At 48.2% G+C, this 27,262-nt stretch overlaps 10 protein-coding genes across 10 annotated transcripts; 2 read left to right on the top strand and 8 right to left on the bottom strand.

The window, feature by feature from the left end:
- Positions 1-2,508: 2,508 nt before the first annotated feature.
- Positions 2,509-4,108, bottom strand: F4813DRAFT_385911 (Met-10+ like-protein-domain-containing protein; the record flags this gene model as incomplete). Its single annotated transcript, XM_049246331.1, has 4 exons — positions 2,509-3,057; positions 3,120-3,625; positions 3,687-3,788; positions 3,850-4,108. 4 exons carry the CDS (start codon positions 4,106-4,108, stop codon positions 2,509-2,511), a joined length of 1,416 nt encoding a protein of 471 aa, XP_049103343.1.
- Positions 4,109-4,472: 364 nt separating this feature from the next.
- On the bottom strand, positions 4,473-6,102 carry F4813DRAFT_347348 (Undecaprenyl diphosphate synthase). The gene is made up of 3 exons (XM_049241951.1): positions 5,791-6,102; positions 5,330-5,735; positions 4,473-5,273 (listed from the first exon to the last, which is right to left on the bottom strand). The coding sequence occupies exons 1-3, from the start codon at positions 5,884-5,886 to the stop codon at positions 4,786-4,788; spliced, it is 990 nt and encodes a 329-aa protein (XP_049103342.1). The 5' UTR covers positions 5,887-6,102; the 3' UTR covers positions 4,473-4,785.
- A 145-nt stretch (positions 6,103-6,247) lies between these two features.
- Positions 6,248-9,421, top strand: F4813DRAFT_347347 (exocyst complex component Sec10). Its single transcript, XM_049241950.1, has 2 exons — positions 6,248-6,743; positions 6,808-9,421. The coding sequence occupies exons 1-2, from the start codon at positions 6,548-6,550 to the stop codon at positions 9,159-9,161; spliced, it is 2,550 nt and encodes an 849-aa protein (XP_049103341.1). The 5' UTR covers positions 6,248-6,547; the 3' UTR covers positions 9,162-9,421.
- F4813DRAFT_347343 (uncharacterized protein) lies at positions 9,422-12,427 on the bottom strand. The gene is made up of 4 exons (XM_049241949.1): positions 11,940-12,427; positions 11,725-11,836; positions 11,158-11,636; positions 9,422-11,094 (listed from the first exon to the last, which is right to left on the bottom strand). Exons 1-4 carry the CDS (start codon positions 12,140-12,142, stop codon positions 10,035-10,037), a joined length of 1,854 nt encoding a protein of 617 aa, XP_049103340.1. The 5' UTR covers positions 12,143-12,427; the 3' UTR covers positions 9,422-10,034.
- A 664-nt stretch (positions 12,428-13,091) lies between these two features.
- F4813DRAFT_347341 (uncharacterized protein) lies at positions 13,092-14,207 on the bottom strand. Its single transcript, XM_049241948.1, has one exon. It carries the CDS (start codon positions 14,010-14,012, stop codon positions 13,362-13,364), a length of 651 nt encoding a protein of 216 aa, XP_049103339.1. The 5' UTR covers positions 14,013-14,207; the 3' UTR covers positions 13,092-13,361.
- A 572-nt stretch (positions 14,208-14,779) lies between these two features.
- F4813DRAFT_385906 (ATP-NAD kinase) lies at positions 14,780-16,594 on the bottom strand (the record flags this gene model as incomplete). The annotated part of the gene is made up of 1 exon (XM_049246330.1): positions 14,780-16,594. One exon carries the CDS (start codon positions 16,592-16,594, stop codon positions 14,780-14,782), a length of 1,815 nt encoding a protein of 604 aa, XP_049103338.1.
- Positions 16,595-18,555: 1,961 nt separating this feature from the next.
- Positions 18,556-20,035, bottom strand: F4813DRAFT_227047 (uncharacterized protein). Its single transcript, XM_049239868.1, has 3 exons — positions 19,763-20,035; positions 19,535-19,692; positions 18,556-19,456 (listed from the first exon to the last, which is right to left on the bottom strand). The coding sequence occupies exons 1-3, from the start codon at positions 19,950-19,952 to the stop codon at positions 19,046-19,048; spliced, it is 759 nt and encodes a 252-aa protein (XP_049103337.1). The 5' UTR covers positions 19,953-20,035; the 3' UTR covers positions 18,556-19,045.
- Positions 20,036-20,346: 311 nt separating this feature from the next.
- On the top strand, positions 20,347-21,986 carry F4813DRAFT_226999 (Phosphotyrosyl phosphatase activator). The gene has a single exon (XM_049239867.1). The coding sequence runs from the start codon at positions 20,424-20,426 to the stop codon at positions 21,702-21,704; it is 1,281 nt and encodes a 426-aa protein (XP_049103336.1). The 5' UTR covers positions 20,347-20,423; the 3' UTR covers positions 21,705-21,986.
- Positions 21,987-23,679, bottom strand: F4813DRAFT_226998 (uncharacterized protein). Its single transcript, XM_049239866.1, has 2 exons — positions 23,437-23,679; positions 21,987-23,354 (listed from the first exon to the last, which is right to left on the bottom strand). The coding sequence occupies exons 1-2, from the start codon at positions 23,510-23,512 to the stop codon at positions 22,270-22,272; spliced, it is 1,161 nt and encodes a 386-aa protein (XP_049103335.1). The 5' UTR covers positions 23,513-23,679; the 3' UTR covers positions 21,987-22,269.
- Positions 23,680-23,963: 284 nt separating this feature from the next.
- F4813DRAFT_347330 (ELMO/CED-12 family-domain-containing protein) lies at positions 23,964-26,793 on the bottom strand. The gene has a single exon (XM_049241947.1). It carries the CDS (start codon positions 26,447-26,449, stop codon positions 24,329-24,331), a length of 2,121 nt encoding a protein of 706 aa, XP_049103334.1. The 5' UTR covers positions 26,450-26,793; the 3' UTR covers positions 23,964-24,328.
- Between the last annotated feature and the right edge of the window lie 469 nt (positions 26,794-27,262).

Below are 27,262 nucleotides of genomic sequence, written 5' to 3'. Positions count from 1 at the left end.
CAGCCAATCCATTCCCGCGGGTCTCTTGGCGCTGTTGCCAGACTCGAGATACGGAACCCCCATGGCCCGTGGCCCATGATCATGTAGTGCAACTGGAAATATAGCAAACGTACGTACACAGCAAAGGGCCAAATTACAAATCTACAATTCCTTTTCTACGCGCATAAGCACAAGCCCCGAACCAGCAGCTCACACGATGACCAATGACTAGGTGAAGCAGATACGGGTAACATAAAAAAAAAGATGAAAAAGAAAAAACAACGGCTTGTCTCTGCGGGCGATCACTGGCGATCTCGAGAACTAGTGACCTGACACATACATTTTATGATTCGAAACCTCTTATCTGCAACGCGCACAACAGCTGTCTTATATTATTGTGTCTCCGTAGGGTGAAACTGAATCAGTCAGTCAGCGATTAACAACATTGCCAGCCGCAGCTAGCCTCGCTTTTTTTATACTCCTTTTATATATACAAATCCCACTTCTTATTGCAGGACCAACCTAGTAAAGAACTAACGTCTTAGAGATATACTCGCTCTATCTTCGCTTATACCCTCTATGTAGATGCTATGTATTATAGCGCTACCGTGTATAGCTCTATGTATACACATGGCTGTATCGTTACCCGCTAGACTGAGTTTGCTACTATGCAAGAAGCTCCAGCTACTCTATGGCGTCCATGCTAGTAAGATGTTTGGATGTCTGCAAGCTAGTTGTTGGTAACATAGGGGCTCCGAGATCTCCATCAAAAACACAATCCTGGGTCCTGTGGGCACACGAATTCGAGCCGTTCCGAGCTTACGACGGTCGCCGTCATGATAAATAAAAATCATAGAATTAGTCATCCAAGTCAGATATACGGATCCCCTGCCATGAAATTTGTTGGAGCATAGCCGCGTAGCCCAATTGTTTGCCAATGGCACCGACCGGTGTGGATGAAGGAGTGTGTTGTCACGCCTCCTCCTTGTTGTCTTAACAGACAACACGAATATTTTCGGCTAGGACGGGTTCTGAGCTCACTGGAGAAGAGTCTTCGCCAGACCTTCTGTTGTTCCGAAAAAACGCGCCGAGCAGACTGCCGGCTTTTTCGCAACGTCTGGATACCGTCACTGTATCATCACTAGCATCTGGAGTCCCGCACCTATTAAATGACATATGAGCCGTTCCCGAGGCTCGAGATATTCGGAAACTTATCCGCGCGCTCCCTATGGCGGTGCTTTATCTTATAGACGAAGGCGGCAGCAAGAATCTGATGATAAAAGCCGCGTCCGCACAATCATATCACCTCAGGCTCTCCCTGTCAAATAAAATGCAACACAAGGCTAGGTGCACAGAGTTGCAGTCCGATCTCGTATGTCTTCTCCACTTCCTGCGTGCATACATACATATGTATGTATTCGAGCAATAAGTTGTTGTCTTCCGCTTTCGTCTGGAGCAAGACCTCCTTGAATGGACTAGTGTCTCCTGTGGGTGGTGTATTTCGCAATAGATGGCTTTTCACCGGTGAAACAGAAAATTGAGAATGGAGTCATCGGATAGGTCATGTTTGGTTAGGTAGCATAGGTAGCATATAGGAAGCCTTGGCCTCGCATCAAAGCTGACCATGAGTATCAAATTTAGGCATAGAAGAGGATATTCATACGGCAGAGCAACTGTGGGTTTCATCGAAGGCCGTACATAATCAGCCCTGCTCATTAGAATCCGTCACGTAAAATCTTATATGCATCAGGGTAGCTATCAGGCTAGCTATCAGGGTTGATATTGTGCTGAGACGGCGGGGGGGCTAGGTGTAATAGGTACTGGTGCTGCAAGTCGCGTTGATTCCCTTGCCAGTAACAACTGGTATTAAGCATGAGGATGAGTTAGCGCTGTGTAGCTTCGAGAAAGACGCTGAACTATTATCCAATAGGCCTCTTCAATCCATCCACAAAGACAAACTCAGAGTTGCAATCATGCATGCTTATCTGCATGAACGATATTCGGCTATCGCACCGGGGTCCGTCTTCCCCTTCAATTTATACAACCTCTAGACAGAAAGTGATACCACTCCTCTTCGACAAGGGGACAAGGGGAGTATGAATTAGATAGGCTTAATTCTTGACGCCTCCGCTGGTTGGTGCGGTTCCCGACGCAGTGCGTGCCGTAACACATCAACCGAGTATTTCGCACGAGGTGTGGATAGTAGTATCCCACGGCGGACCTGGTGATCCGCGCTCGAGAAACGTTCCACGGCACCGCGATCTTCCTTACCAGGCGCCAACAAGCAGCATATTATATTAGCATAGCATCCCTGTGCTGCGCCTTATGTATGTCGTGATCCACTTGTGGCGGCCAGTCCCGCCGTAAAATAATCACAGACCTGGCTAAAGTTGATATATTCACATGTGTCTCGCTGCAGTGGACCGCTTGGCTTGCATGTATATTGCTCAACAGCATCCTAGCGCCTAACATGGTAAGCCGATGATACGGGGGTCTATTTACTGTGTTGACGGTCTTGTCTGATCTTGATTATACTCGGGCGTCAAATGCCACTTCAGGGGGCACTCTAAAGGATGCGCAGAACATGCGTTTGTTAGGTGCCACATTTCTGGTTTCTAAAACGGATACCTCTTTGGCATTTTCGGCCTCGCCTAACTTCATCTCGACGCCTGTCTCCGCCGAGATGCGCTCGCAGATATCCCTGAGTGGCGTATCATCATCTGCCTTAGCCGCGAAGCAATAGACGTGGACCATGGGTAGCCTCGTACTTGTGTGGGGAACGAAGAGCTCTTCCCGTGCGGCGTAAAGACCGCGGAAGTACGATAGAAAAGTAATAGCGGATGCAGGAAGGTTCATAACGAAATGAGAGATCGTTGGCGGAATTGGTGTACGTTTAGGTTTCGGGTTGGGCGTTGACTTGTCAGTAGTGTTTGAATTCGGATGTTGACTGCGTCTCAATTTTCTACTCGGTCCCGAGACGACGTATTCACCCTTAGTTGATGCTGCGTATACCAAATCGGCTGCTTCTCTGATGAACGCCCGTCCGTCTCGATTGAATGGCCGTACATATTGGTGGACCTAGGGGTAATTTGTTAATTCGGTTCAAGACATACTGTGTACTTCTTTCATTCGACACTCACCTTGTTCCGTTTGATGTTTTCAGCCATATAGCGATAGCTCTCAGGGTTATAGTCATTAGCCCAGACAAAAACCCCTTTCTTACCAGCAGGTATTGCAAATGGGCCAATACCGGCCATCACATCGCATACCACTTCACCCGGTCGAAAGATATTGACTATCCGCCTGTGTTCACCCTCCAGCTTACTATTCCAATACACTTTAGAGTAATCGAATCGGAATAGGCAGTCATTCTCTCGCACCTCGACATTTAAGTCATCCGGACCGGCAAGGACTTCATATGCAAACGTCCGGAATTCTGATTCAGTTCCTACGTTAGCGACTTTGTTGATAACCGTTTTGACTGCTGGGTTTTTATCGAGTATAACCTCTGCGATGAGTTTCTTGTATGGCAAGAATGCTTCCCTCAGATTCATGTGCGCAACATGTCCTGCCTGGTTGAATCCTCCGGGAATGCCATCATGTTCGTCCCGTAGGTCAGGGGGGAGCAGAGATCGCATCACATCCTCTAGAATAACCAGTTAATTATTGCGTTGATAAATACCGAAAAGTTAATGTATATCTGTTACCATAAGACCAGTAGTCATAGTCCAACGATAAGTTATACGGGACTATTCCTATCTCTTTACTAGCTACACCATCTTGAAGAGAGGATGTCCATGTTTCAGGCACTGCAAGTAACACCGTTAAGTAATGCAATCAACCACAATGCACTTTTCGGACCAACGTTACCTTCGGCTTTAACTTTGGGGTTTAAGAGTAAGCATTTTGTGCCCTGCGCTGCGAGGGTCTGGTCCGGGTGGGCTACAACGCCGGGTATCCTCTCAAAAGCGAGAAGAGTATCCTCGCTCTGTAGTTTCTGACGCCAGACGGATATTTTCTTCCTGTCGGCGACTGCAGCAGCAGCAAGGTTGACCGTCTTAGAGAAGAGCGACCTGTCAAGGACACCGAAAGCCGAGCGTATGGTTGGCGGCCGGAGGAGACTGCTCATGTCGTCGCCCTCGGCGGTTATATCCTTTAGAAAGTAAGCAAGGGAGCTAAATTAAAATAAATTAAAATATGAAGGGATCCGTATACCACCATAATATTATAGTTTTCTAAGAGGGATTCTGAGATGGCGCCTACGAAGTTTTAAATAGATCCTTTGATGCTCTGATGGTTTGTGCAAAGAAGATCTACCCCAGGATCGACAAAATTTCGACAGGGATAAGGCCCCACGCTAAAACTGCTAAAACTGCTAAAACTACTAAGACGCAAGGCTGCCGCGGCTGGAGTTTGTGTGCGACTTGGATGCGTCATACCAAACGGAAGGCTGCGTGGGCTAATGGTGTTTTCTACGTTCTTGCCTGTCTGACCTGTCTTACCTGTCTTACCTGATAATGCATATATGAATATGATAGGTTCGAGGGAGTCAATTGACTGTGCTCCTGACATGAATTAGGTTACTTAGGTACATTTTAATAGTCCTTATTAGCCTCTATTTACTCTAACAATAACATTTACATAGTACCTAATGCTAGCCAATACCGTAACGGCAATATCATACTCTTATCCCGAATGCGCCAACTCTCCTGCTAATTATGTACATACGACAAATATTCATAGCGGATACTTTTTTTTAGCTGTAAGGCTTCACTCTGCGCCTTGATCTAGGCAAACCTGCCAGTTCTATTTCCCAAGCTTGAAGGTTGCTTCCGTGTATTTCTGCAAACCTTGGAGGAATACTTGATAGGCTACACCCTGGTTATCAGGCGCGCAATAGATCTCAGTCAACCGGATTGGCCATGGCGGATATCCTTGTAGATCAACGTAAGGCTCAAACGAGATTAGGAGGTCCGGTTCTGGCATAACGGCTTCGGATAATTCATGGTCGAGAACATCTAATGTAATGTCCCCGGCCAATATCTTCTCTTGCTGTACCATATGGACCAGAACCTTGGTAAGATCTACCATAGCCTCTCGGCCGTCGTCTTCGGAGACAAGTATAACCTCTAGCGGAACCTGGTCTTGTCCATAAGACAGTCGATTTGCAGAATAAATAGGTGAGGCTCCACGAGTAATGAGGGACAGCGGCGGAACCTGGTGCTTTCCAAACCAACCCTTGAGCTTGTGTGCCAAGGCACGATGTGCCTGAGGCATATAGCGTTTAAGTATTCCTATACATGTTAGCTTTGTAATATTTAGCCCGAACTGGTAGAATCATAACCCTTACCTGTTCTCTCGTATACAGATAATCGAGGAATACCCGCCGAAGCACACCATGCTGCTACCTCGGAAGCTTCGTTGATGAGCTTTTCCAAGGCATCCCCAGCTCTTCCACCATCCTCCAATGTCAAGATTATACTAACGTGTTTAGGCAACCTTCTATATACGCTAACGTCTCTTCGGACATAATCTGGAGTGTTATGATGGTGTCCGAGTATGGAAAGGACCCGAAGGGTAACGGCATGGTAGGCTGTGCGAATTCGGATATAAACAGAGAAGATTGCGTGTACGATGATGTATAGCAATGAATGGAGCTGTGACTTGAGTAATTTCCTAACACCAAAGTGGGACGTCTCCCGCTTCCTCTTGCGACTCCGACTTGGTGATCGATTGGGCGGAGAGGGTAGATAATTCTATAATAATTGGACACGTTAGCAGATGTGTGGGCTCGAAGTTTAATGCACGTACCTGCACGAGCTTTTCTCGCTCTTTTGCACCGAGCTTCTTATGCCCGGCCTTCTCGTCCTCTCGATAGAGTTTCGTATCCTTAGAAGTGAACGACATGATGCCGTAATGGATGTAGTAGACTGTAGAGATTATGGAAAGAAAACGAGTGATGTAGGAATTTGAATTTGGGGGGTTAAGAAACAATTTCTCGCATAATATTAAGTCATAATATTAAGTGGTGAGAGAGATTCGCGTTTCAATCCGCAATTGAGAGGCTTAAGTTGTCAAGCCTGAATTATTTGGATCAGATGTTAAACAGCGACAGGCCACAATATAGTGTAGGTAGGTAGGTACTACCTATGGAAGGTAGGCCATCCATGTCACTAAAGCTCAGCCACAATTAACGTATTAACGTATTAACGTGGCGTCACATACAATTCTAGCAAGTACCTAACCTAACCTAACCTCTTATCGTTCCCATCATTTCTACCCTGTAGCATTACAGACATAGCTAGAGGATTAGGTACCTATGTACCTCAGCACGGTACATCGTACCCCTGCAGCCCGTCATGGCTACATATGTACCTACCTAAGGTACCTAGATTATTGAATCAAATCGATTTCGCCTTGTCGGCGCATTCCATTCAAAGCAACAACGACGCTTCCTAATTGCAATCACAGCCCATATTACCACCGCAAACCCCTCCTCACTTTCTACCTCGAAAGTCTGCCCTATGTTACAGGACAAATGACAAATTAACCATCGCTGCTTGATGCCATGGAACGGACAGGCTCCGGATCACGCGCTCTGTTCCCAAAGGGTCCCAGCTTTACCATCGAAGATTTCTCCAATAAGGACTTCATAGTCCGTGATTTTGTTGATGAACTTGCTGAGAATGCTGTGTCTTTCAACCGTCGTTCTGGACCAGCTCAACAACCCTTTGATCCGAAGCCCTTGATCCGGACTTTCGAGAGTATGTTGTTCCTCCATCCTCGTTAGTCTTGATACGAGCCGTATGCTGATACTTGTCGTTTAAGATGCATTGCAGGGCTTAGGCAACCTATCAGAGGAGCTACAAGCAAAGGAGTCGGATCTTCTATCACTAGCCCGCCGCGGAGAAACCCAGCATGACCAGACTGTCGAAACTCTAGGTCGCAAGTTGGAACAGTCCATCGATCAATTCGAAGCCCTCGATCTCACCCTTAATAACCCGAATGGAAATGAGCGAGGAAACCGTGGCGATGCAGGTGGAAATATCGCTGTCCAAATTGGAGAGAAGCTAGAAGAGCTGGATAGGAAACGAAGGCGGGCGCTGGACGCCAACTTTCTAATACAATGCTGGCTCCAAGTTAGCGAAACCGGAGAGCTTACACTACTACAAGATATCCAACGTCAAGGCGGCTCCGAAAACAAAGTGAGATGCGCCGTGATTGCACACCAGCTGATGCGTATTAGCCAAAGATTGGACCCTATTTCCTGGGGTCAGACGAATGGATTCCGCAACGGCTTCGCCAATGGCGATATCGACGATGATAGGAGATATAATACCCGTGAGATATTAGAGAAGTTTTGCGAAACACTAGAGCAAGACCTACTGAAGCAGTTTAACAACAGCTACCGTAAGCAAAACTTCGACGATATGAAGGAGTGTGCCAAGGTGCTATACGACTTCAACGGAGGTGCCAGCGTGATTGCTGTTTTTGTGAATCAACATCAGTTCTTCATTGACAGAGACCAACTTATTACCGACGAGGTGACGATGGATGGAGAAACGTGGGACCAGCTGGCAGATCCCGACTCTGAACCACCAGGCGTTGAGCCTAGCCTTCAATCACTTATTGACGAGGTTAAAATCGTCATGCAAGAGGAGTCGTTTATCATTAAAAGGGCATTCCCTTATTATGAAACAGTCCTGATCAAATTTATACAGCGTGTATTCCAGCAGTCGATACAACAGCGGCTGGAGTTGGTGCTAGAGAAAGCCAATACCATCTCATCATTGGCTTTTCTTCGATCCCTCCACTCCTCCAGAAGTTACATCGGTGCCTTGGTAGAGGACTTGAAGGCGCATGGCCTCACAGAGCATCCGGAACCTTGCTCCCCCCAAATATCCCAGACATTAGATCAGCAGATGGAGGAATTATTCGTCCCGTATATAGTAGGCAATTCGTATATCGAGCGCGAGAAGAGGAGCCTGGAAGAATTGTTCAATTCGCTGCTCTTCAAGTATAATATTTATCACTCCAGGAGGAAGAAGGCACCCACTGGTTTTATGGCTTCGTTAGCCCAACAGACCAACCAGCTCATGGCATCCGCTAAGGACGCGTATCTGGAGCGGCTTGAATCATCCGATCTCACCGCGACACAGAAAGCCATGATGTTGAGGGTTGCCGGTGTCCAGGAAAACGATAAGAACAAAAATGAAATCGAAGTTTCAGAGGCAGAGGGTGTTTTGAGCACAGTCATAGCAAAGAGGATGTTGACATGGCTTGCCGAAAGTGTCCGACGAACACTCGAGCTGGGCAGTCCAAGTGACACTCCAAAAGATGTCGCTATACTCCTTAACCTCTTGCTAACTAACATGGGCCAAGTCTACGTAGAGACGGCTCTGGAAGCAGCTCTTGAGAAGGCCACATCTCAAGAGAACGTGAAGACAGAACCGGATCTTAGCTATCTACCTTCTGTCCGCCCCGCCGTAACGATCGGTAGCATGATGAACCGCTTCATAAATATGGTGCTCATCCGCCTCGCCGAATCCAACACCACTGTACGAAGGAGCATGGAGGCCCAATCGAAGATGGGCATCGAAAGTATCGAGAAGAAAGCTAGTAGCATCATGAAGAGCACTGTGGATGTCATCGTCAACTGGATCTCTAAGTCTCTCGCCCAGCAGAAGAAACTCGACTTCCTACCCAAAGACGAGCTCAGCATCATAGAGTCGCTACAAACACCGACATGCACCACGACATGCTTGTTCCTATCGCGGTGCACGAAGCTCATCGCACAGGCCGTCGACGGCGCCAACCTTGAGGTTTTCAGCAGCGAGCTCGCGCTCGAGATCCAACGCCTGCTCTTTGACCACTTCAAGAAATTCAAGGTCAACGCCACCGGCGGTCTCATGGTCACCAAGGACATCGCCGGCTACGTAGCCGCCCTCAAGGAATGGCCTCTGGCCAAAGACGTCGAGGTTGCCGTCGAACTGCTCACCGAAATCGGTTACCTCTTCATCATCGGCCCCGAGGCCCTGCGCGAACGCTCTCGTAACCTAGCTGCTTCGTCTGCGGGCCCTGCCGCCGCGAAGAAGCTGGCGAAGGCGGATTTCAAGGCGTTTATTCAGAGCAGAGACGATGCGAAGAGTGCGGGTGTGCAGAGCGTCTTGTCGAGCTTGTAGTAGTTGGGGGGTGCAAAGGGAGGAGAAAATGGGAGAAATCAAGCATCCGGACGGGTATCCTAGAATAAACAAGTGGACAACAAAAGAGAACGAGGAAATCGACGTGCCTTTAGGTCGTTTGGATCGCGCACGTCTTATTGCATGTACAATTACGAGATGGATGATACCAAATGCGAGAGAATGAACGCCCCCTATATTCGTAAACTAAGTCTGTCGAACGTAAGATTTTTTTACACCAGGCCCATTTCGCAATTATAGATGAATATCAGCAGCATGGTTTGATTCGCTTTATTGAGATGTTTTATATCATGGCAATGCCGATGAGCAATGCCGATGAGCAGCGCTTACGTCCTCACGCACACAAATCCGGGCAAACACCTAACACCTTTCCACCCTCCCTCCGAACCATTGCGTAAACATTAGGTAGCCAACAACTCCTACTCCTTCCTAGCCACCAACGAACTCGCAAAACCACTACTAGTAGTAGTCCTCATCCACGCGGTAGTCAGCCTAACTAAGTACGCTACGCTACTTAGAAAAGATGGAAGAATACGCCAATCAACTTGCGGAACCAAGTAGAGATAGGATCTTGCTTCAACCGCGCCTTTTTTCTTTTCCTACCCGCCTAATTTAAAACTCCGGTCAAACAATCCATTTCTCCTCCTCGGGGGCCAAGTTCCGCTATCCACGAGCTAGAGCGCATTTCCTTTCCAGGGGTCTCTCTTTCACGTGGTATGCATATAACCTAGCAAATATCCAGACCGTTGCGCTTACAGAAGCCATTTGAATAACTTCCGATGCTATAGCTTAGCTTGGCTTGGCTTATCTTCCCTTAGAAGAAATGCGAGTCTTTAGAGGTCCAGGGCAGCTTTTTCAGCGCCAGTTCCCCTGACTCAGCGACAACAATCCAGCTACACAGTCCAGGTCTCCGCGCTTGGTAGGGCTAACCGAGCCTCGTGGTAGTTTCCTAGGCTCGTCGTCCCCATTCGCGTTCTCCTTATCCTCGAAGATCGCCATGGGCGAATCCCACGGTTTTAGCGAAGGTGCCGTATTGGATCTGTTTCCGAAGAGCGAGCGTTTAGCCGTGTTATCCTGCTCGCCAAGCGGGCGTCCCACGCGGTGAGGGTTTTTGCTTGGAATAGTTTGGTCTTGAATCTTGGGGGAAGGTAACGGTCTTCGGCGATTAGGATTACCCTCCGAGTTTGGGCTCCAGTTCTCCTTGTCAGAATCGCCGGATGGGCTGAGTATGGTGGTGAGACTGCCTTTTCCTGGCTTCTCTAAATCGATCGTTTCCGGTCGAGTGTCTAATAGCGATGTAGGTGGAAGGGTCTGCATACGTGCCACGCTACTAGTTGTGCGGCTGAGTTTAGCTTTCTTAGCTACCCCTTCTCGGTGTGCGGGTTTGTTCTGTGGCGCATTGCGCTTGTTAGGATTGGACTGGAGCACGTTTGCCGTGCTATGGCTATGAAACAGGCTGCTAAGACTAGAGGAACTACTGCTCGATCGCAGAAGGCTAATAGCTGCGAGTGCAGACCCAGAAGACTCGTTCTCGGCCTGCTTCGTTAGCTCATCACGAGTATCTGCTTCGCAGCAGGATTCCCAGGCATGTACGTCCCGAGATCGGCCTCGGGTGAGCTGTGGAGGTAAATGAGCAGTAAGGGTTGAGATGGGTGGGAGAGTGATTCCGGGTAGGGCGCTCCGGCTCCTGTGAAGGGTCCTGTGACTGCGGACCGGAGGTAACGTATCTGCGTCTCCTGATAATTGTATCTGGGCGGGCCTGGGTGGTGACGGGTGAGAGGAAACCAGCTCAGCCTTTCCATCCAGGGAGAGTGATAGACGGACACGAGATGAAGATGCCGATGAAGGCGGTGGAAGAATTGAGGCAGGAGAGCTGCTAGCGGCTGAGTTAAAAGAGGATGAAAACGACTCAAATCTGGTAAAAACATTAGTGGTTCTGCTTGCGTCTGAGAAAGAAGAAAAAAAAGACAGAACATACCTAAACGACTCATCCCCGGCCCGTCCCCAGGTAGAGGGTGTCGAGAAAGAGTTGTCAAAGCTCCGCCGGTTTGCCAAATACGCGACTGACGCTGACGAGATCTGAGAGAGCGAGAGGCTCTCGAATTCGGTCCTTTGGGGCGGGGGTGGTGTATGTCTTCCGCCGTCCTCGGGCTCTGGTATCGCCGACTTATCCATAATAGACGGGTCTATGGCGCTCAGCTTCGGGGAAGAATGGACAGAGTGCTGAGGGCTCGCGTCCTGGGAGCTGAAAGGAGATTTCTCCGAATCGAAGGCTTTTTCGTCTCCCATACGCGTCTCTTCCGGCTGCACAGATGCGTCTTGCGAACTCATTTGTGCAGGGATAGAATCGGATGACAGTATTTGCACACCCCCACCATACCTGAGTGCCGCAATTTCCTGCGGCGAAAGAGGACGCGATTTTCGGCGATCGTTCTGCCGACGGTTCTGGAACCATATCTACGGGTATATTAGACCCAATTCATCCTGACGTAGCTTCTACGAAGTTTCTCACGCGTCTCCGCGGTCATCTACGGACTATACTGACCTGAACTTCCTTTTCGTTGAGTGAGACGCGACTCACGATATCAAGACGCGCTGCCTTGTCAGGTTTCGGGTTCGAGTTGTACGCGGCTTCAAGAATAGCTTTATCTTGTGTCCTATACAGAAGAAATACAAGATGTGTTTAGTACATGCAATGATATAAGCTGGCTTGGGGTTGGGGTTAGGGTTGGGGTTGGGATTGGCTCCGGGGGTACACACGTGGTTCTCTTCCGCTTGCCCTTGGGGTGTTTTTCTGTATTGGAGTCGTGTGTAGGATAGCCGGATTCTAATCTGAAGGAGGATTCGAAAGACATTGTGCTCGAATCCGGATTACTGCTCTGGGAGCTGATTGACCCTCTCGCTTCGCGTGCTTCGCGCACGGGCGGCATGGTGGGAGGTGAGGACGCGGTAGAGTGGGACATTATTGTAGTAGAAGATAGAAGATGACGATTCTAAATATGCATGCTACAAGGTAGTAGACGGGACAGGAAGTAAAACGAGAGACAAGTCCCCTCTACAATCTACAATGGAGAGAAGAGAATAGATGTTGAAGAGGTAATGATCTTGGTCTTGGTCTTAGGCTTAGGCTTAGACTTAAACTTAGGGTTAGGGAAAGGAAAAGAGAAAGAGTAGAGGCTGGTGCTGGAGTAGTAGATGCATTAGTGGGATTAGTGGGTCCATCTTGGCGTGTCAGTCTACACTACCTACATACATATAATGTAATCAAGACCGCGTCTTGAGATCTAATGCATAAAGCTCGGACCATACCTTAAATTGGCCAATCACAGCCCCGATCGCGTTACAGGTCAGCCGAAAAGGGTAACTTATTTACTTGGAGCGTGACCATCTCCAGGTAGACCAGCCCAATTTCTCTTAATTGTTACCAAAACACTGCAAAGCGGAATGGAATGCGCTAAACAAGCGAGAACCCGGTTACTTGCTGGGCTAGAGAAGAACATCAAATGCCAACATCTAGCCACTGTGGATATGATGTCGGCAATTGGTTTTGCGATTAAAGATAACTACCTATGTATCTTGATAGTAGTTGCGAAGTAACATGAGGGGCAAACCCATAGGAGTGCGTGCATAGGCCACAATTAAGGGAATATTTATAGCTACGATGTAGTAATAACCTTAAGCACTCCGAGATCTACAATACATGATATATATAGGTAGGTACCCATTATTATATATAGATGATCGATGGTTCTTACGGTCGAGCTTCACATTATTCCCATATCTCACTCAAAAAAGACACCTAAAGCAGCAGGTAATTACATATGTACACATACCTACACAACGATCAAAACTAAATAGATAAACAAAGCTTAGAGGCTGAACGATGCCTCTCAAGTCCCATAATATAACATTCTCAAGCTTGTGATGTGGGGCCAACACAGCTAATTTAGGGCTTAGTTATGGACGTGATATTAATTCATCTCCTAGAGACAAACCAATATGTGTGTGTATGTATGTACATCGTCACAGTAACCCACGTACCCAAGAGGATCAAAGTCCCTCGTCATTCCCTTCTTCCCCAGCCCTTTCCCTCAACGTCTTATACCTAACAATAGCCTCCATACACTCGTCACGGCTGTACTCCGGGCCCGGCCACCCACAGCTCTGATAGATGTGGCGGACCTAGCGACCATCCCCCTCCGTCGGGAAGTCGTCGTCGTCGTCGTCGTCGTCATCGTCGTGCAGCGGGCCTTCCACGGGGTCCACCGTTTCGTCCTCGTCCAAGATATCCGGCATCTCCTGGATAGTCTCGGTTCCGGGAATGTGGAACATCTGCAGCCTCTCGTACTTCCGCCTGAGATTGCTAAAGTACTCCGTCACATCCCACTCGCCACCCCGGCCGTACCGGATTATCTCCTCGATGATTATGCCCTCCTCCGTGTCTAGCAATAGGACCACTCCGCCGCTCTCGTGGCCCTCTGCGATTACCACCGTGTGTGCCGGTACCGGCCCGTCGGCGGAAGCGGATATCTCTCCGAGCTTGATCCTAGTGCCGCTGAACTTCTCAGGCGTTGCGGTAGAGTAATCGACCACGTTGCATTTATAATGGATGTCGACGTCGTTTTCTTCCCCCCCTTCAATATACGGCAGGTGCTTTAAAAGGTCCACCACGAACGTGTTCTTCCCAAACCCGCTGCAATTCTCAGGCGTGACGTTAGACCAACCCCCTTCAGGCGGGTGCTTCAACGCTGAGTCTGCGATATACATCCTCGTCAGAAACGTGTAGAAGTCGTTAATGATGGCGACGTATTGGTCGCGAGTATAACGAGGCATGTTTGAGAATAAACAATAATTATGCAGTTATCTAATAATAACAAGTGAAGCCTTGATTTACTTAACCTAGAGATATTAGCAGTTCTTGAATTGACTAGGCCATCATATTTGGGCGGCACAGCATCTAATAGCTGCCTATCAAGGGCTTAATGAGATCAGCACATATTATAATGCTTACTGGTCTGTAAGATTTAGTGTTTACTTTGGTAGAGGTCAGCTATGATGGAGTCAACATTTGTCCAGGCATCCATCTATAGCTAAGGTACCCGTAGACATAGAAGGACCGGCTTTACACCGCCTTAGCTAACCCTAACATCGAGCCCACGACCTATCCTACGTCAAACCAACACAGTACGATACAAACGAATTTTGACCCGCTTAGTATAAAAACACATAATTCATTGACAATAGGTATATTCACATGCGATTAGATCAGTTCAGTACAGGCCTCGTAATAATCCTATTCGTAAGAGTCTAGCCTAATCGCCATCGTTGCGACTGACAATGTAAAGACAGTACAATACTCGTAATATGAAGTATTGCCTCCGCAAATCTATAATGCCCAACAAACGAAAAATCAAACGGCTACTTGCTAAGGAAGAGCCTTGATTATCTTCTCCACGGAAACTCCTAGCTTGACGCCAATGAACTCCTTGAGGTGTATCGAGATCACCTGAATCCTCCTACCACGTACGCAGTGAAAACCAGACATAACTGCGTGTAAAACCCCAACATCTAGCTCTAATCGAGACTCTAAATCTAAATCTCTACATGCCCAGAAGGCTCATTTGTCGTCGTAAAGGACTCGCGCTGGTGCTGCCATCTTCACTTGCATAATATGCAGAGTCGGTATCGATATCCCATTCCGGCTCTTCGTCTTCATTGATGGAGCCGCCAATTTTGCTCTCGAAGCCTTTCTGGGTAGCAGCTCGCGTGTTCCATTGAAGCGTGCGAGAAACGCTATCAAACCATTCGGTCCCGGTACGCATCACGGTGGGGAAGGGATACTGAGAAGCCGTGATCGTCACACAGTCGCCCTGCTTCAGTTCTACCCTGCCTTTTCCATCAAATGCACAGTACGCTGTTGCGCGGGAATTACGCGGGATAGACACCCGAAGTAGCAGCGTGTCACTAAGCACCATCGGCCGGAAAGACAGTGTGTGCGGGCAAATAGGAGTAAGAAGAATGGCAGGAAGGTCAGGGCTGACCAGAGAGCCGCCCGCGGAAAGGGAGTATGCAGTCGATCCAGTTGGTGTGGAGAAGATGCACCCATCCGCTTGGACAACGGTTAAGAGCTCGTTGTCGCCGTATAACTCAAGGTTGGAGACATAAGGGGATGGGCCGCGGTCGATGACTAGCTCGTTAAGAACTTCAAATTGCTCACCCTCTTCCATGTCCGGACCCGACGTGCCGTTACGGAAGACAGTACACGTGAATCGCATACGAAGGTTGACACGCATACCATCGTCACCCATAACTTTGTTGAGATGCTGCTTATACTTCTCAAATTCGAAGGTCGTTAAGAAGCCAAGGCTTCCCAGACTAAACGACAAGACGGGAGGAACAACTCTTTGGAAGAGCCAGGACGTAAAAAGTACAGTACCGTCACCTCCAAGAGTCAAAACGAGGTCAAATTTCTCCGGGCTACTCCAGCAAAGGTCCGGAGACCAGTATCGAAGCATGGACTCAAAGCGAGGGTCTTCGTCCACAATGCTAGAGGCACCGAACCGCTTCGAGTTGCGTAGTTTCGCATCAACATAAACGTTGACTCCTATATCTGAGCCATATCGAGGAGTTCTCAGTAGCCACATGGTAAGTTCCCTAGTCAGATACACCAATTCATTATCGCGGGCTTTGGTGACGATCATGACACTGCGGACAGCTCGACGGATGGGCCGGCGTTGCAGTTGCTTCGACACCTCACGAACGCCGGTAGCAGTCTGCACTAATCTCGAATGAGACATCCACTCGTCATTTTTTATTTCCTCGAGGACCTTATCAATATCGACTGCGTCATCAAATCGGTTGTGGTAAAAGCACGGTGACTGAAGAGAGGGGAATGCGGTGGTCGGAGTTATGTTTCGGGCGGCAAGCTCGGATAGAGCGTCAGAGAGTTGTTGAGAGGACGAATTGCCAGGTCGTTTATCGACCGCCGAGTGGGCGGACAACATGTCGTTTAATGATAATGCTTCGGGTTTATTATTCCGTGCGACAGAAGCCAGTGCTTTCATAAGAGTCTGGCGGGGGACGGCATCGACAGAGGGTGCGTTCTTGCGGTGTCCGCGCGATTGATGATTATTGGAAATGGCGTCTGTACCTTTTATGGCTAGAGCAGAATGCTCAGATTTTGTGTCGTTGCTGTCAGCATGGTGGTGGGATTGAGAAGTAGAAGGGAAGTGCGGCACAGAGTCGGACTTTGTAGGCGAGCCTGATTGTCGCAGGGGTTGATCTTGGTCATGGTCTGGAATGGCTATGATGGAAGTGGATTGCTTAGAAACGGGGCCGACAGTGACCCCGACCCCTCCGTCAGCTTCCTCCAGCGTGTTACTAGTATTGTTACTCAGAACAGGATGCACCCCCATTGTTGGCGAACCCAATAACCCTAAATTAGGCATGGCTCCACACCCTTGCACCTAGGCAAAAAGTATCGATACGGTCTAACAGAAACAACGAAATCCGAAGATAGCACAGAGGTCCTACGCTACCTATGTCCGAACCGTGTAGGATTAATTTAGAACCGGTACAAATGTCTCGATCGTTTGAATCCGATTGCCCGTTGTACAACGAAAAGCACTAAAATAATACTTTGTCAGCGGGAGATTCCTATATGAGACAGCACGTGTACGAAGTAGGAGAGGGGGGCCATATTCTGGTTTATAATAGCCAAGGTAACGAAATCTGGTGCTGATGGTACTCGGCAAAATCATGCAGTGACGGCACACTATAGGCGCTTCACCTCCGAGACATAGCAAATCATACGCAGTAAAACTTACAAAGCTATTCCCGAGGTATGTTAGTCCCGTGATATCGAGACACTAGATGTGATGACGATATGATCACAACAGCGACAGATTTCCGGAGACCGAGTCGGCGAGTATGTTGTCTTAGGACGCACAGAAGATGTGAGGGTTGGCTCTCGATTAGTATTAGATGGTACGCTCCGTTTAGGATGAAGCTATCCCGCTAATGGCTTGTTCTTGTGATCGAGGTGAAGGGCAAAGTCGCCGTGGAGGAATTCGCAAATATCGAGTAAAAGGTCCGTCGAGGAAAATTAACGATGTTGGGATTGATAGAAAACCGAATTCCTGAGGGATGTATGTTATTAAAAAAGAATAAGAATGAAACAACTCGAGTTCAACTCTACGAGAGACTATGTGTTGGTAGACAGAACTAAGGTAGCAGCCAGGCCGGGAAATAGTCAAACGCAAAAATTAAAGGGCGAGTTGGCAAGAACTTCCAGAGTTCTGCTTTGCTGTTCTCACAAACAGCTAGTTGAAAAGAAAGGCTTGGGGTCTGGTGACTGAAGATCCGGTTAGACGAAACTCGAGAATTCAGTCGTGCCCGACTCACTTATTAAGATAAATCAGCTACCTGGTGATAGAGATGGAGGACCGGCTGTGGAGATGCTTGAGCAGTACCTCCGTGCATGGACTGTGGAGTAGCAGTTGGGTGGGGCAGGTAAGGGACCGGCTCGAGTGGGGGGATATAATAGTATGTATTTAAGTACCCAAGTACTCTCTAGTACGTAGAATCCTTACGTACGCGGTTCTTTGTACATAGAAGGATGGCACTAGCAAATGAGAGAGATAGGAGGGGATAAGGGGGATAAGGGGATAAGGGGATAAAGGAGGATAGGAGCTGTCGGGAAGGCTGCAACTTCAATGTTCGTATACCAGATCTAGTAGTAAGGCCCGAGGTGACAGCCGCCACCCCATACGTCGCTGCATAGTCTGGTCGCTGCAGTGTCTTGTACGTATCTCGATTCTCGAAAAGCCATGGAAAATTGGAAAATTGGAAAATGGAGGGTACGTGGCGGGTTGTTTGACCCACCATCACTAGTACTTCTCCTGTTTTCCCTAACAGATGCTGTGATGTCTTTTCGCGCCAGGTCTCACGTTGTAACTCTTACGCAGGGGTGCGTAAGCGAACGCTGCGTTAAGGAGACTAGACTCGTCTCATCTTTTCCAGCTGTCCAATGCTCCAATGCAGGACTTGCAAATGTTCCCGGATTACTTGCAACCGATCGTCTCAATCGACAAATCAATCAGCTGGAAGCTGACGGGGTCTCTTGAGCCTCCTTGACCTCATACAGACATCAGCATAATGCTGATTTGTTTTAGGCCTTCACTTGAGGACGAATCCTGCGTCTGGAACATCATCGAGCAAAGTGGCCTCCCCTGCGAAGATCACACATCCAGAAACAACCACTAGCCGCCACTCCACCAACATGAACTCCACTGCATCACAAATAAATCGAATTTCGGTAGGATTGTCAATTCGTCTTTTCGGTACCTCGTAAAGGTCCTAGCTGAGAAAACGTGGCTACGAACAATATGCGCTGTGAATCTTTGCAGACGCATCTTGCAGAGCCTGCCATGCTATCACCACCGCACTCGATTGGTGCTCGGCACGAAGCGCTTTCTTTGTTTCTTAATCCCTATGACAGACTCGTTAGTTAGCCCAGCACACATGTCAAACTCTTGGCTAATATTGGCAACGCGTATACCTAGTCATTAGCTTCCTGGGATGCTGCCGTTTTTCCCGTCCGCGTACCAAAGGAACTATCCGATCAACATCGCCATGCTAATGTAAACAAGAACCCCATTAACTAGCCAGATGATCCACCGCACCCGGCAGAAGATCTCCAATCCATAGCGTCTCCATGAAAGCGATGCGCCGATTCGGGAGTATCAAACATGTCTGAGCGGGACTAGACCAACGTACATTACTGACCGCCAATCCAGCATTGATGCCGTAGATTCTAGCCAGTCATATCCGCCCGTGTTAATCCAGGATGTACGGTATAGAATCGGTCACTTCCAATGTAAATCCGAGGCTATTTTCCCCTCCAGCGTAGATCGCGTAAACTGCTTCAAGTCCGCGCCAGGTAAGCTACCATCATACATGAGGGTATCTCTATCGCCCGTAGTGACGGGAGGGCAGCATTGACGTTGAGCGACGGCAAAGACATCATCCCATTCCTTTACCGTGAAGCTACCTTCACTTTCTGCAAGTATTAATTCATCATGCGAAGTAAACGAGAAGACATGGAATGATTGCGATGTTTCAATCTCTCGCGGCGAAGGGTTTAAGACGACTTTCTTCGATTGACCATCAGCGATGATAGCCAGGGAGGCCGATATCAGTGTCGCCGTCAACGGAAGGGCAGCAGAGAGGAGCGAGAGCACCGCTGTTTGTAGTAGAGTAGGTAAAATAGGCAGGTTCTGGAATATTGCACGTCCGGTTAGTATGCCTTCTTTTTTTTCTTTCTTCCTCAAACCCTATATTGAATTGCAGCTTACTGAGGTAGCCTGTGCTACTTTGGCATTTACATATTCGTTCTCGGGCGTAGTGGTGACTTGTAAAATAACCTGGATTAGGGTCCTCGGGAAGTTGTTGACGAGGATGATCTGACGCAAAGTCGACTGGATCAGTGACTCCAAGTGCCTTTCTCTAGTGCCTACAAAACAGCGATGGTGAGCTGTGTTTATATATATATAAGGGTCAGTGTGCTTCAAAGGAAGTCATACCTCCAACCCCTGCAGCTGGTCGTACGATCACGTCGACGGCCGCCTCCTCTGGGAGCTCGTCTCGTCTCTGAACCTCGATCGGCCCATTGACAGCCCCAACCACGGTATAGCCAGCAAAAGAGAAAGTAGCGGAGCCGTCTGAATTTTGCAGGTGAGACAGTAGTGCTTCTGGTTCAGTATTGACCGTCATTTTCGTGAGGAATTGCAAGGGGGTTTCTTGGTTGTAAATGGTGTTTGCGCAAAAATCGGAATGGTAAGTGAGGTCTTGATCTGACGATTAGGATTGAACTTTTTCTCAATTAGGTAAGGATCTGGCAGCCAAGCAGCCTGTAGCCTACATATATACATAGGTAGGGTAAAAAATCCGGGCGCGGCTGCATTTCATAGGATACAAGTATGTGTGTTGTACTTTAACCCCGCCAAAGTTGTACTTTTACATTGTGCAGCTGTGGTCCAATACATAGAAATAACAAAAAGATACTCACAACTTCCATTTTCTTCATTGATTCGATATATGAATTTATTATTCAGTAATACGTGATTACAGAGGGGTGGCGTACCTTACTTTCATTATTACACCTGCATCTCTTTATAATCAACTCATCATGATTGCCTTGAGATAGGTCTGATCAACATTTTTATAAATACCATTCCTGGTTCTATGATTAAAGCTATCATGGCTACTCAAAATCCCCCACAAATGATACCGAATCTTAAGGATAAGATCCCGAAGTTAGAGCCGCGTCGTCGACGACCTCCACCATCAAACCCTCTTCCACCACCAGAAACGCCTGCTTTACCGCCGCCACCAGACCCTTCATCTCATTCATTCCAGGTTCCCACCCGGCGAATCCTGTCTACCGGGGACCACAAACTCTTTCTCTCATCACAAACTCACACCCTCATTCTAGCATTTGTCTTCGGTCTCGCAGATGCTGTAGTAGATACTCCTATATCAGCTATCAAGGATGACGACTGTAGTCCCATCATCAAATCTATCATTGGTGTTCTCGATGAGGTTGAAGCACTAGTTCTAGCCACCCCTCCCGACGATGCCGAAGGGTCGCGGTTTGGAAACAAGGTTTTCCGTACCTTTCTTGACAAGGCTAAAACTATCAGTCCATCTTGGCATAAGAAGCTCGGCCTGACATCTCAAGATGCTATCTCAGAGGTCGAGACATACCTTAACCAGTCTTTTGGCAACCGGACCAGAATAGACTATGGCTCAGGTCATGAATTGAATTTCATAATATGGCTATTGTGCTTATACCAGCTCCAGATTGTGAAGAAAGCCGATTTTAAAGCACTGGTCCTCAAGGTCTTTACCCGGTATCTAGAGCTTATGCGAACAATTCAGTCAACATACTACCTCGAACCAGCTGGTTCCCACGGCGTTTGGGGTTTGGACGACTACCAATTTCTACCATTTCTTTTCGGAGCTAGCCAGCTTCTCCATCACCCTTTCATCACCCCAATGGCGATACACCAGGAATTAACCCTAGAAGAATTTGGCCATGACTTCATGTATCTTGGCCAGGTGGACTTTGTCAACAGCACAAAGACTGTCAAAGGCTTGCGTTGGCATAGCCCGATGCTAGACGACATCTCATCAGCGAAGAACTGGACCAAGATCGAAGGCGGCATGAGAAAGATGTTTGTCGAAGAGGTGCTCAAGAAATTGCCAGTGATGCAACACTTCCTCTTCGGTTCACTGGTGCCTGCTGTGGAGGGTATGAGCACCGAGTCTGAAGCAGGCATATCGAACGAAGAAAATGAACCTGAAGGTGGAGGCGTAGTTGTCGAGCACGACGGGGTGAAGCACGTGCACAATGGCAGCAGCTGGGGCGATTGCTGTGGGATTAAAGTCCCTAGTGCAATTGCCGCGGCTCAGGCGATGCGGAAACAAGGCGCCGGGGAGCTACGCCGGATACCGTTTGATTAAGTTCCCCCCGTTGCTCCCAAGATGAAGACGATGTTATGATAGAACGTAAGGGCATGGGTCCCTGATGCCTCAATAGACTTTCATGATTGCGATGATTTATACTGCAATATCGAGGTATAATATTTGGTATCGTAATCTCAATTAGTAGTGGTGTTTTGAACGGCATGTATATCATACATATACATACCTATGGCAAACTTAACCGGTGGTATTTACAACCCAGGAACTCAATCGGAAAGCTACGAAAGCAATCAAAACTAGGGTCATATATCACAAAGTAGTTTTCAACTAGACGTGTAATTGGATGATACTAACACCTTACAACCATGGCCATGATTCATAATCCTACCTAAGTTAACTACTTGTCTGGTGTCCCACCACTAAGCAAAAAACCAAAGGGTATCCTTCAGTACGAAACGCAGTTAACCAAGCCAACCGTTCACAAAACAGACATTCGAGCTCCGTAGTAAACAAGCACACACTACCACTCCAAGCGCCATCACGCAAAGTCAACTACGCAACTTTAAAAAAAAAAACCCCTAGTCCTTCATCCCCTCCCCCCTCCCTAACTCTCCCGATACAACTTCATCAAATCCGTCCTCATCTTCTGCCTCGCCTCCCCATCCAACCTCCTCTGATTCTCCAGATCCGCAACCCGCGCCTGCAACTCCGCGATCCTCGCCTCCGCCTTCTTAGCCGCCTCGCGCGACGCATCGCGGCCTCTCTCGAGGCCCCTGGCGCGCGCCGCGTGCCGATCCAAGACGCCCCTTATCTTGCGGCGCACGGCACCGTCTATGTTCTGGTCGTACAGGAGCGCCATGACTTCCTGCGTGAGCTCCCGTTCCTTGCCGGGCGTGGCGGGGTCTTGTTGTTGTTGCTGTTGCTGTTGCTGCTGGGAGGACGGGGATGCGGCTAGGTCCCGCTTGGGAGTGGTGGGGGAGGAGGGGTCTGTGAAGAGCACGCGGCGGACGGGCTTTTCGGTCAGCGGGGTTGCCATGCCGTCTTCGATAAGGGTACGAGAGCCGGAGGGGGTGGCGAAGGCGTTGCGCTGCTTGGTTGGGGGTTGGGCTGAGCTGTTGGCTAGAGCAACGAGTTCCTGCTCTTCGCCGGAGGAGAGGTCGCTATACTCCTCGACATCCGACCGTTTTCTCTTCGGCTCTGCTGATGGCGTGTCTGGTGTCAAATCAGTCTGCGCCTGAGCGTCGTCCGAGGTGTGAGCTGAGTCATCATCTTCGTCTGATGAACCGCTCTTCTTTACACTTTTGGCCACCTCCTTGGTGCTGGACCTAGTCTTCATAGTCGAGCTTTGAGCCGTCGCAGAAGGAGAACCGGGGTTAAGCATACAGTCTAGATCTGCTAGACTAGTAACAGGAGTCTTCCCCTGTCGCTTCTCTTTCGCCGGAGTTATGCTCTCATGGAGCGTTCGCTGCCTCTTCTTAGGCCGCCGGCTGGGGGTCCCCTCAGCCTCGCTGCGTGAATTAGTCAGGAGGTTATTAACTTCGCGCTCGTGGGCGTCCTCAGTCCACAGAAAGAAATTGCATTTATTCTCCTTGTTTCTATCCTTTTTACAAGCGTAGAAAGTTCGTCCCTTATTGGGGGTCTCTCTCTTAGCCAGGTACTGGATTGCGGGAAGGCGAGGAATACAGTTGCCTAGTGTTGCGAATGATTAATTCATTAGTTTGTCGTGTGGTAACTAGCAGATACCATCTATTAAGTTCAAGACATGACTTACAATACCAAATACCGTTTCTAAAATGCCCACTCAGTGGGACTTTGCCCGACGGACTAGGAGCGCCCGACCGTCGCATCTTGTTAGGTAAGCTTCTTTGATATTGTATTTATTCTGAGGCATGTATTTGCCTCAATTGACTATGTATTTGTAATCATATGATATGAACTCAATACAAGTATCTTTGTCCGAATCTAGACCATTGGAGTTGTAAACGGAATGGTTGCATAGCAATGACGATAAACTTCAAAGATTAGGAGCAACGGCGGGTGGGGAATTCTTTAGTAGTGCCAGGTGGTTGGGGATGGGTTGACAACCGGTTGTAACTACATAAAGCTGCATAATAAGTGGACCCGGAAAGCAACCGCGCTAGTATAACTCCTATGCACATACATAGGTACATAACCTAGTGTATTACCCGTAAAGCTTGGCAGAAGCATCCGCGGCGCATCGTAGGGCGTTCAGTAGATATAGATATGTCAGGTAACTACTGAATAAATTCAGGCGAGCTGGACTGTTAAACTTACAAGTATAGTAGGAGTTTTATATATAAACTTATGGCTCCCTTAAGTCAGGCTTATCCTATGTTAAGTAGTCCTAAAATACAGCTGATTACAAGTCGATTATTTACATTATCGAGTCTTAATTCAGTCGTGGGTATATCCTCTAAGAGTACAAAAAACAAAACGTGGTATCCTCGGACAAAAACGATCTGCCATAAAAGCCTCGTTCCCTGCGGGCGAGTCTGTATGCCGATTGACGTTGAAATCAGTGTAATAGTACTACTCCTTCTGCACCCTGGATCGTAGAGTTGTGCTAATAGTAAGTATGCCACCCAAAATCGATGCTTCCCGATGCTTCCCGATGCCTTTACATGTTCGTGGAGGAAACCATATTAAATTTCGTACCAATAATCGTCATTTAGTTCCTCTCTACTCGGCACCACACCAGCACCCTCTGGTGGGCCCATGTAAGTGGCTTCCATCCGGACATTCAACAGTCTGATCTTCATGCCATAGTCTTGTACTAGCTTGATGAGCTTATTAGTCTCTGCTGTTATCGGTGTTTGGCCTAGCAGCATTAGCAAGCCGTCGAGCCACTCCGATGCTAGGCTATGGTTCAAAGGATGGAGAGTGAGCAATGGCTCCTCTTTTATGTCGCTCAGGTCTTTAGCTTTATTAACCTCGTCAACATTGAGATATCCAAAGATTGTAATCTTTGTGCTGTTGCTCGTCTCGCCGCCCGCGTCGCCAGACGGAGCAGATACGTTAGACGCGACAGAACTGACTTCTCGTAGATCTACCTTCTCGCTAAGCGAATCCAGATTCGGCTCCGGCCCGGTTCGGAACGCAAAATCGGCCCAGTGCAGATAGCGGCGATTGTGCGACAATTTAGCGTACCTCCAAAGTGTACCATTAGCTGCACGACGGTTAGGTGCGTTATTCCCTTGGTCTTCTTTTCGCGTTGATGGCTTCGAAAACCAGCAACCTTGTAAGAGACACCGGACACGTTGTTCCTTGATAAACGTGAGGGCCTCCTGGTTTAAGCCTTCCCGCACTTTGTAAAGGTGCTGGCCCCATTGGTCGTCAAACGAGAGTTCTAGGAGCTCCATTTGGAGCTCGCGCAGCCGCCCTAAGTCGTATTCAACTAGATCCTCCTCGACCTCTAAGACGTCCTTCGATCGGCCAGCCTGTCCTACAACCTGGTCGATAAGTATACGAACCAATTCTGCCACCTTCTCAAAATCGTCATGTTCCGCGCCCGTAGATTTCCATAGCTTGAAGAATGCATTTAAACCGGCTGTGTGTAATCTAGACCATTGGAGAAGCAACGGTCGGAAGAGTTTGTCTTGGTGTTTTCCGTCTGATAATTGATATCCTCTTAGATCTTCCATTTCTGATTTATCACAATCGAAATGTTCGTACAAAATAAGGGTAACTGCCAAGCTGGACCTGGCGATAGGACAACGTTCGTGGAGAGGCTTGGTTGATTGCTCCATAAGTAACTTCTGAAACCCATCTTCGTTCTTTCGCACGTAGTCCGCAAGATCCATAAGCCCAAGGAACCCCGTATTATTAAACTCTGCCGCCGGGCCCTCAGTCTCGAAGCCAAGCCTCCTCCACTTCTCGGGATTGTGTCTTCTGCTGCCCTTCTTTCCGGACTCCTGAAGCTCTTCAACTTTCCCTACACCGTTCACATGATCTCTATTTGGCGCGCTGGCAAGATGAAGCCCTTTTAACGCTCTCCTGTGTTCGGGTCTTTCAACGTCAACCTGAACCTGCCGCCACTTTTGAAGCAGCACCTTCGTAAGAGACTGAAACTCCAACAGCGGGTGTGCAAGATCTTGCAGTGCCGAACTCTGCATCAGGTTGTATACTGCCTTGATTAGACCCAGATCTTGTAATCTCCTTATAAACTTAGGCCATTCTTCCCCAGTACCAGCTGTCTTACCACTGTCTAGACTAGACTCGCCTGAGACAGCATCCCTTATGAGAGCGTTGATCAACATAAGTGCGTTGGCGCAGAGGGCGTGGTCCGCCGAGTTTAATTGCTGGATGACAAGGTCGAAGAACTGTGGATACACGGCGACAGCTGGCTTTAATGCGCGAAAGCCGAAGGATACAGGCACCCGTCCTCCAGATGAGGTAGACTGCGAATGGCTGACAAGTGCGACGAGAATGGACATAGCACCTCGAAGAATGTTGACCAAAGGATTTGTGACGATGAGTTCGACAACGCGCTCAACTAAATCACCTGCAGTTGGACCCTCGAAGATATCCCATCCCATGTCCACCTCAAGCAATCGACTAAGACTTTGTAGCGAATATGCGAGGGTATTGCCGCCGGTACTCATGATGAGACGCCGTAGTATAATTAAACCGCCAGAGGAGATGAATACATCGGCGAAGGAAGGGTCATTTATAGATGACTGCAGTTTGAAAACTGCCATTTTCCGCGCGGCATCTTCGTCGCTAGCCAACCGCGACAGCAATGCCGGTATGTCTGCCTGGTCCATGGTTGTGGTGTTGGAAACGCGATCGGGCAGGTTTGCGAATGTGAGGGCGGAGGGGCAGCGGTCAATCGCAGGGGGAAATCGGCATGAACCAGCGCGACGTGGCTGCTGAAGGGCTAAAAAAGCTCAACAAGACACTATAAATACATAATCACATTAACGAGTTACCATAATACACCAATGGTATATGTAGGTTTTTTTTTTTTTTTGTTGCCAGGTGAATGAATGCTGCCGACAGTTGACCTTTGTCAATGCGGCTCGACAAATATGGAGTAGGGAAAAAGCAGGATAAGGAGTGTCGAGCAATGGGCGCATTGAGCTCTGGAACAAATCGAACTAATCGGTGCAATGTTGGAATTAATACATAGCAGATTGGCAGATTGGGTAAGGGGAGCCGACGTTTTGACGTGGGGCAGTTCCTATTCCGTGCTTGGCTTCCAATTTTGTACGTACATAATATCTGCACATGCAAGGAACCGGATTCCCCAAAAGAACGGTAAAGTTTAGGGGTAGCGCAATGTCTCACTTGCATATATGTACTTTGTGCTTACATATGAGGTACATACATGTATGTAGGTACCTAACCTAGTTACATATTTAAATTGTACATATTTAAATTGTACGGGCATGTCCATATTGCGGAACAATACATAGAAACCTTGTACCAGGTGGTATTCTCCGATTTACTCCGGTAGAAATATATTAGACTAACAGCAAGGTCAGATTATTCAGCCCAGTTCAGTTTGTATGATACAGGCAACAAGATAAAGTACCGCAGCATCTCTAACCTCGGAAATACCATATGTCAGGACTCAG

Source organism: Daldinia decipiens (assembly GCF_022478715.1).
Source record: "Daldinia decipiens strain CBS 113046 unplaced genomic scaffold F4813scaffold_4, whole genome shotgun sequence".
Taxonomy (NCBI): Eukaryota; Fungi; Ascomycota; class Sordariomycetes; order Xylariales; family Hypoxylaceae; genus Daldinia; species Daldinia decipiens.
This window is presented reverse-complemented; position numbering and strand designations above follow the sequence as displayed.

Bases quoted from the DNA above. Each gene is read 5' to 3' on its own strand.
- F4813DRAFT_226999 (XM_049239867.1), top strand. From the start codon at position 20,424: ATGATTAAAGCTATCATGGCTACTCAAAATCCCCCACAAATGATACCG.
- F4813DRAFT_347330 (XM_049241947.1), bottom strand. From the start codon at position 26,449: ATGGACCAGGCAGACATACCGGCATTGCTGTCGCGGTTGGCTAGCGAC.
- F4813DRAFT_227047 (XM_049239868.1), bottom strand. From the start codon at position 19,952: ATGACGGTCAATACTGAACCAGAAGCACTACTGTCTCACCTGCAAAAT. The intron at 19,693-19,762 runs GTATGACTTCCT...GCTGTTTTGTAG, and splicing joins ACCAGCTGCAGGGGTTGGAG to GCACTAGAGAAAGGCACTTG. The intron at 19,457-19,534 runs GTAAGCTGCAAT...GCAATATTCCAG, and splicing joins AAGTAGCACAGGCTACCTCA to AACCTGCCTATTTTACCTAC.
- F4813DRAFT_347348 (XM_049241951.1), bottom strand. From the start codon at position 5,886: ATGTCGTTCACTTCTAAGGATACGAAACTCTATCGAGAGGACGAGAAG. The intron at 5,736-5,790 runs GTACGTGCATTA...CAATTATTATAG, and splicing joins AGCGAGAAAAGCTCGTGCAG to AATTATCTACCCTCTCCGCC. The intron at 5,274-5,329 runs GTAAGGGTTATG...TAACATGTATAG, and splicing joins ATCTGTATACGAGAGAACAG to GAATACTTAAACGCTATATG.
- F4813DRAFT_347347 (XM_049241950.1), top strand. From the start codon at position 6,548: ATGGAACGGACAGGCTCCGGATCACGCGCTCTGTTCCCAAAGGGTCCC. The intron at 6,744-6,807 runs GTATGTTGTTCC...TTGTCGTTTAAG, and splicing joins CTTGATCCGGACTTTCGAGA to ATGCATTGCAGGGCTTAGGC.
- F4813DRAFT_347341 (XM_049241948.1), bottom strand. From the start codon at position 14,012: ATGCCTCGTTATACTCGCGACCAATACGTCGCCATCATTAACGACTTC.
- F4813DRAFT_347343 (XM_049241949.1), bottom strand. From the start codon at position 12,142: ATGTCCCACTCTACCGCGTCCTCACCTCCCACCATGCCGCCCGTGCGC. The intron at 11,637-11,724 runs GTCAGTATAGTC...ATATACCCGTAG, and splicing joins TCAACGAAAAGGAAGTTCAG to ATATGGTTCCAGAACCGTCG. The intron at 11,095-11,157 runs GTATGTTCTGTC...TGTTTTTACCAG, and splicing joins GCCGGGGATGAGTCGTTTAG to ATTTGAGTCGTTTTCATCCT.
- F4813DRAFT_226998 (XM_049239866.1), bottom strand. From the start codon at position 23,512: ATGCGACGGTCGGGCGCTCCTAGTCCGTCGGGCAAAGTCCCACTGAGT. The intron at 23,355-23,436 runs GTAAGTCATGTC...TCGCAACACTAG, and splicing joins TAGAAACGGTATTTGGTATT to GCAACTGTATTCCTCGCCTT.